General features: G+C 41.7%; 1 protein-coding gene across 1 annotated transcript; it reads left to right on the top strand.

Annotated features, from left to right (window-relative positions):
• The first annotated feature begins 630 nt into the window (after window positions 1–630).
• LOC129604513 (uncharacterized) lies at window positions 631–5,434 on the top strand. Its single transcript, XM_055511083.1, has 2 exons — window positions 631–1,375; window positions 5,027–5,434. The coding sequence occupies exons 1-2, from the start codon at window positions 862–864 to the stop codon at window positions 5,119–5,121; spliced, it is 609 nt and encodes a 202-aa protein (XP_055367058.1). The 5' UTR covers window positions 631–861; the 3' UTR covers window positions 5,122–5,434.
• Window positions 5,435–7,477: the final 2,043 nt, after the last annotated feature.

Raw genomic sequence — 7,477 nt, 5'->3', positions numbered from 1 at the left:
AAAACGATGTTGTAGTGTTTCTGCATTGCTTTCCATCAGAACAGCCTGTACTGGTCATGATTTGATGCCAGGCATCTTTAAAACAGCTCAATACACCCTAAAAGCACAGTTAAACTTGCCATGGTTTAAACTAGTGTTCTTATGTCCTGACAAGCTCAAAAACGATGTTGTAGTGTTTCTGCATTGCTTTCCATCAGAACAGCCTGTACTGGTCATGTTGTGATGCCAGGTTACTTTAAAACAGCTCAATACACCCTAAAAGCACAGTTGCAGATGCCAAGGTTTAAACTAGTGTTCTTATGTCCTGACAAGCTCAAAAACGATGTTGTAGTGTTTCTGCGTTGCTTTCCATCAGAACAGCCTGTACTGGTCATGTTGTGATGCCAGGTTACTTTAAAACAGCTCATTACACCCTAAAAGCACAGTTACACTTGCCGTGGTTTAAACTACTGTTCTTATGTCCTGAAAAGCTCAAAAACGATGTTGTAGTGTTTCTGCATTGGTTTCCATCAAAACAGCCTGTACTGGTCATGTTGTGATGCCAGGTTACTTTAAAACAGCTCAATACACCCTAAAAGCACAGTTGCAGATGCCAAGGTTTAAACTAGTGTTCTTATGTCCTGACAAGCTCAAAAATGATGTCACTTCCGGTTACTGAGGTTTGCTGCCGCTGTGTGTGTACAGCGTTACTCTCCGCTCTTTTCTAAATATTATCGTTTTATATCCGATAGCGACTGCTAAAAGTTGCAAAACAAGCTTGTAACACTCAAGCATCTTTTCCTCTCATTAAACGTCCTGCTAATTTACACTGTTATCTAAGTGTTTTCTCCGCTAGCGTAGCTCTTAGCTTACTTTCCTGCTATGGCTTCCCCCTTTTCCTCTCCCTCTCGCTCTGTTCGGTGCTCGGTGTGTCTTATGTTTAGCTTATCCTCCGCCTCCTTTAGTGATGGTAATGGTATCTGTAATAGGTGTACGCTAGTTGCAGGGTTGGAGGCGAGGTTGTTAGACTTAGAGTCTCGGCTTCGCACTTTAGAAAACAGGCCAGCTAGCCAGGTCCCTTTAGCCGGTGCGGAGCCTCCTAGCTTAGCTGCTACCAGTCCCCCGGCAGGTCCCAGGCAGCTGGGCAACGACTGGGTCACGGCTCGTAAGAAACGTAGCTTTAGGCAGGCGCCCACGGTGCACCACCAACCGCTTCACGTTTCAAACAGATTTTCCCCACTCAGCGACACACCCGCTGAGAAACCCACTCTGATCATTGGTGACTCCATAGTCCGAAACGTGAAGTTAGAGAATCCAGCGGTCATAGTTAGGTGTTTGTCTGGGGCCAGAGCGGGCGACATTGAGTCTTATCTTAAGCTCCTGTCTAAGGATAAACGTAAGTACGCTAAGATCGTAATACACGCAGGAGCTAATGACGCCCGGTTACGCCAATCGGAAGTCACTAAAACTAACATTGAGTCGGTGTGTTCGTTCGCCAAAACAATGTCGGACTCCGTAGTTTTCTCTGGTCCCCTCCCCAATGTGACCAGCGATGACATGTATAGCCGGCTGTCATCGCTCCACCGCTGGTTGTCTAGGTGGTGTCCTGCAAACGGTGTGGGCTTTGTGGCTAATTGGAGCACTTTTTGGGGAAAACCTGGGCTGATTAGAAGAGACGGCGTCCATCCCACGTTGAACGGAGCCTCTCTGCTCTCTAGTAACATGGCCATGTTGCTTAGTCCCCCCACTGCTTGACAACTCAGAGTGGAGCCCAGGACGCAGAGTCGCAGTCTTACACGCCTCTCTGCACGTTCTCTACAGCCGCGACCCACTCTTAGTCTTAGTTATCGCATAGAGACTGTGTCTGCTTCTCGACCACCTAAACTATACAAGTCACAAACAAATCAAAGAGGAGATACTTACCAGAATTTAATAAACATCAAAACAGTTCCTCTTACGGAACAAAGTAATAGTAAGCTAATAAAGTGTGGTTTATTAAATATCAGATCTCTCTCATCTAAATCCTTTTTAATAAATGACTTGATAAGTGACCATCACATAGATCTGTTCTGTCTCACTGAAACCTGGCTGCAGCAGGATGAATATGTTTACTTTAAATGAGTCGACTCCAATGAGTCACATCAACTATCATGTTCCAAGAAGTACAGGTAGAGGTGGAGGAGTAGCAGCAGTTTATAAATCAGATTTATTAATTACTCCTAAACCTAAACATAGTTATAACTCATTTGAGAGCCTCACTCTGAGCCTTTCTCACCCAGACTCTAAAACTCAGAAACCAGTTGTGTTTTGTATTGTTTACCGTCCTCCTGCTCCATATTCAGAGTTCTTAACTGAATTCTCTGAATTCTTATCTGACTTAGTTCTTAGCACAGATAAAGTCATTGTAGTGGAGACTTTAACATTCATGTAGATGTTGACAGCAACTGTCTCAGCACTGCTTTTAACTCCTTAATAGACACTATTGGTTTTACACAGCAGGTAAATCAACCCACTCATCGTTTTAACCACACCCTAGATCTTGTCCTGACATATGGAGTTGAAATTGATAATTTAATAGTTCTTCCCCAAAACCCTCTGTTATCTGACCATTTCTTATTAACTTTTGAATTTAGCACAACTGACCCTATAACAGCTGGAAAGAAATGTTACTATAGCAGATGTTTATCTGACAATGCTGTTGCCAGATTCAAGCAGATGATTCCATCATCTTTTGCCTCAATGTCTTGCAGATACACAGAGAACAGTAACCTTAATCCTTATGAACAGGTTGACTGTCTTGTAGATGATGCTGCAGCTTCTCTACGTACAATGTTAGACACAGTGGCTCCTCTGAAGAAGAAGACAGTGAATCAGAGGAGGTTAGCTCCGTGGTATAACTCAGACATCCGCAGTCTAAAGCAAAGGACTAGACAACTAGAAAGACAGTGGCGTTCCAACAAAATAAATGTAAACTGCATTGCATGGAAGGACAGTCTAATGAAATATAAAAAAGCACTTTGTGCTGCTAGAAAAACATATTATTCCTCCCTAATTGAGGAAAACAAAACAACCCCAGGTTTCTTTTCAGCACTGTAGCCAGGCTGACAAAGAGTCATAGCTGTATTGAGTCTACTATCCCCTTAAATCTCAGCAGCAATGACTTTATGAACTACTTTACTAATAAAATTATCATCATTAGAAAAAACATTCAGCAGCGACGTCTTCCAAATGACAGAAAGCACTGTCTAGATCCATCAACTTTAAATTTATTAAATCCTCTGTCTTACCTAGACAGCTTCTCCCCCATAACTCATATGGAGTTAACCTCAATAATTAACTCTTCCAAGTCGTCCACTTGTCTTTTAGATCCAATCCCAACCAGATTACTCAAAGAAGCTCTACCTTTAATCAGCTCATCCATATTAAATCAAATCAACCAATCTTTACAACTAGGCTATGTACCACAGGCTTTTAAGGTGGCTGTGGTCAAACCTCTATTGAAAAAAAACCCTTGACCCTGGACAACTAGCCAACTATAGGCCCATTTCAAATTTACCCTTTATTTCCAAGATTCTGGAAAAAATCGTGGCTAAACAATTATCTGACCACCTTAGTGGGAATAACCTGTATGAAGATTTTCAGTCAGGATTTAGAAAACATCATAGCACAGAAACAGCTCTGGTTAGAGTCACTAATGATCTTCTATTAGCTTCGGACAATGGTCTAGTTTCTGTCCTTGTCCTGTTAGATCTTAGTGCTGCATTTGATACAATTGATCATCACATTCTATTACAGACACTAGAACATAGAATCGGGATTAATGGAACAGCATTGGGATGGTTTAAATCCTATTTGTTGAACAGATTCCAGTTTGTTCATGTTAATGATAAATTCTCCACACGCACAAGGATTAGCTATGGAGTTCCACAGGGTTCTGTGCTGGGTCCAATTCTGTTTAGCTTATACATGTCTCCTCTAGGTGAGATTATTAGAAAGCATTCTATTAATTTTCATTTTTACGCAGATGATACTCAGCTATACATGTCCTTGGAACCAAATGAAACAGATCAACTAGTCAAAATTCAGGGTTGTTTAAAAGACATCAAATCCTGGATGTCCCAAAACTTCCTTCAACTAAACTCAGATAAAACCGAGATTCTTATTGTTGGGCCTAAAAATCTGAGAGAGACACTATTAGTCAGATAGCCACCTGGATGGCATAACATTAGCTTCAGATTCTACTGTGAGGAACCTTGGTGTCATGTTTGACCAGGATCTCTCTTTTACATCATACATTAAACAAATCTCCAGAACCGCCTACTTCCACCTTAGAAATATAGTTAAAATCAGAAGCATCCTCTCTCAGAGCGATGCAGAGAAACTGATCCATGCATTTGTTACCTCTAGGCTGGACTACTGTAACTCCTTACTCATAGGATGTCCTAACAGCTCCTTAAAAAACCTACAGCTCATTCAAAATGCTGCAGCCAGAGTTCTGACAGGACTTAGAAAGAGAGATCACATTTCTCCTACATTAGCTTCTCTGCACTGGCTGCCTGTAAAATGTAGGATAGAATTTAAAATTCTCCTACTCACATACAAAGTACTCAATGATAAAGCTCCTTCTTATCTTAAAGACCTTATAGTTCCTTATGCTCCCAGCAGAACACTTCGTTCTCAGAGTGCTGGGCTACTTACGGTTCCTAGAGTGTTTAAATGTAGAACAGGGGGCAGAGCTTTTAGCTACCAAGCTCCTCTCCTCTGGAACCAGCTCCCTCTTCAGGTTCGAGAAGCTGACACACTCTCCACCTTTAAGATTAGGCTTAAAACCTTCCTTTTTGATAAAGCTTATAGTTAGAGATGGTTCAGGTCACTGGCAATTATTGTTAGTCACAGGAACCATCTCTTAGTTAAGCTGCAATAGACATAGACTGCTGGGGGACTTAATTTATACACTGAGCTCCTCTGTTTCCTTCTACCTCCTCTGTCCCATAACCTCCCATCATTGTCCCATGTTTAACTAACCTTGTCTCTTTCTGTCCAGTAGTTGTGCTTCTCTCCTCTCTTCCCCCCACCCCCACTCTTTCTCCCTCTCTGTCCTCACCCACAGGTATCATTGGACTCAAAGTTTGGTGTCTGTGATGGGCAGCTGCGGATCCAACCATCCTGCCTGCATCCAGTCCCTGGTCCTACCATCCTGCCTGTGCTCTGTTGTTGCTTGTTGTTGCTTGTTGCTGTTGCTCTGCTTTTCTATCTCTCTATCCTCTCACCCCAACCGGTCGAGGCAGATGGCCGCCCACATCCAGTCTGGTTCTGCTGGAGGTTTCTTCCTCGTTAGAGAGGGAGTTTTCCTCTCCACTGTTGCTGTCAAATTAAATGCTTGCTGTATGTGGGATTTGTTGGGTTTAGTTGTGTGAGGTTTTAAACCTTATTTTGTAAAGTGCCTTGAAATAACTTTGTTGTGATTTGGCGCTATATAAATAAAATTGAATTGAATTGAATTGAGTGTTTCTGCATTGCTTTCCATCAGAACAGCCTCTACTGGTCATGTTTTGATGCCAGGTTACTTTAAAACAGCTCAATACACCCTAAAAGCACAGTTACACTGCCGTGGTTTAAACTAGTGTTCTTATGTCCTGACAAGCTCAAAAACGATGTTGTAGTGTTGCTGCATTGCTTGCCATCAGAACAGCCTGTACTGGTCATGTTGTGATGCCAGGTTACTTTAAAACAGCTCAATACACCCTAAAAGCACAGTTACACTTGCCGTGGTTTAAACTACTGTTCCTATGTCCTTAAAAGCTCAAAATCAATATTGTATTGTTTCTGCATTGGTTTCCATCAAAACAGCCTCCAATGGTCATGTTCTGTTGTCAGAATACTGTCAAACAGCCTAATGCATCCTAAATGTACTGTTGCATAGGCCGTGGTTTAAACTAGTGTTTCTACAGCCTGAAAAGCTCAAAAACGATGTTTTACTGTTTCTGCATTGGTTCTTAGGTATACAGTTTGTATTGGTCATGTTTTGATGCCAGGTTACTTTAAAACAGCTCAATACACCCTAAAAGCACAGTTACACTTGCCGTGGTTTAAACTACTGTTCTTAAGTCCTGAAAAGCTCAAAAACGATGTTGTAGTGTTTCTGCATTGGTTTCTATGAGAACAGCCTCTACTGGTCATGTTCTGATGCCAGGCAACTTTAAAACAGCTCAATACACCCTAAAAGCACAGTTGCAGATGCCAAGGTTTAAACTAGTGTTCTTATGTCCTGACAAGCTCAAAAACGATGTTGTAGTGTTTCTGCATTGCTTTCCATCAGAACAGCCTGTACTGGTCATGTTGTGATGCCAGGTTACTTTAAAACAGCTCAATACACCCTAAAAGCACAGTTACACTTGCCGTGGTTTAAACTAGTGTTCCTATGTCCTGAAAAGCTCAAAAACAATGTTTTAGTGTTGCTGCTGCATGCTTTCCATCAGAACAGCCTCTACTGGTCATGTTCTGATGCCAGGCAACTTTAAAACAGCTCAATACACCCTAAAAGCACAGTTGCAGATGCCAAGGTTTAAACTAGTGTTCTTATGTCCTGAAAAGCTCAAAAACGATGTTGTAGTGTTTCTGCATTGCTTTCCATCAAAACAGCCTGTACTGGTCATGTTGTGATGCCAGGTTACTTTAAAACAGCTCAATACACCCTAAAAGCACAGTTACACTTGCCGTGGTTTAAACTAGTGTTCTTATGTCCTGACAAGCCCAAAAACGATGTTGTAGTGTTTCTGTATTGGTTTCTATGAGAAAAGCCTCTACTGGTCATGTTCTGATGCCAGGCAACTTTAAAACAGCTCAATACACCCTAAAAGCACAGTTACACTTGCCGTGGTTTAAACTACTGTTCTTATGTCCTGAAAAGCTCAAAAACAATGTTTTAGTGTTTCTGCATTGCTTTCCATCAGAACAGCCTGTACTGGTCATGATTTGATGCCAGGCATCTTTAAAACAGCTCAATACACCCTAAAAGCACAGTTGCAGATGCCAAGGTTTAAACTAGTGTTCTTATGTCCTGACAAGCTCAAAAACGATGTTGTAGTGTTTCTGCATTGGTTTCTATGAGAAAAGCCTCTACTGGTCATGTTCTGATGCCAGGCAACTTTAAAACAGCTCAATACACCCTAAAAGCACAGTTACACTTGCCGTGGTTTAAACTAGTGTTCCTATGTCTTGAAAAGCTCAAAAACAATGTTTTAGTGTTTCTGCATTGCTTTCCATCAGAACAGCCTGTACTGGTCATGATTTGATGCCAGGCATCTTTAAAACAGCTCAATACACCCTAAAAGCACAGTTACACTTGCCGTGGTTTAAACTAGTGTTCTTATGTCCTGACAAGCTCAAAAACGGTGTTGTAGTGTTTCTGCATTGGTTTCTAAGAGAACAGCCTCTACTGGTTATGTTCTGAGGCCAGGCAACTTTAAAACAGCTCAATACACCCTAAAAGCACAGT

This window comes from Betta splendens, chromosome 8 (genome assembly GCF_900634795.4).
Source record: "Betta splendens chromosome 8, fBetSpl5.4, whole genome shotgun sequence".
NCBI classification, from domain to species: domain Eukaryota; kingdom Metazoa; phylum Chordata; class Actinopteri; order Anabantiformes; family Osphronemidae; genus Betta; species Betta splendens.
This window is presented reverse-complemented; position numbering and strand designations above follow the sequence as displayed.

Excerpts from the sequence above, each read along its gene's own strand:
- LOC129604513 (XM_055511083.1), top strand. The coding sequence starts at position 862 with ATGGCTTCCCCCTTTTCCTCTCCCTCTCGCTCTGTTCGGTGCTCGGTG. Across the intron at positions 1,376-5,026 it reads GCTCCTGTCTAAGGATAAAC|TTGTGCTTCTCTCCTCTCTT; the intron begins GTAAGTACGCTA and ends TCTGTCCAGTAG.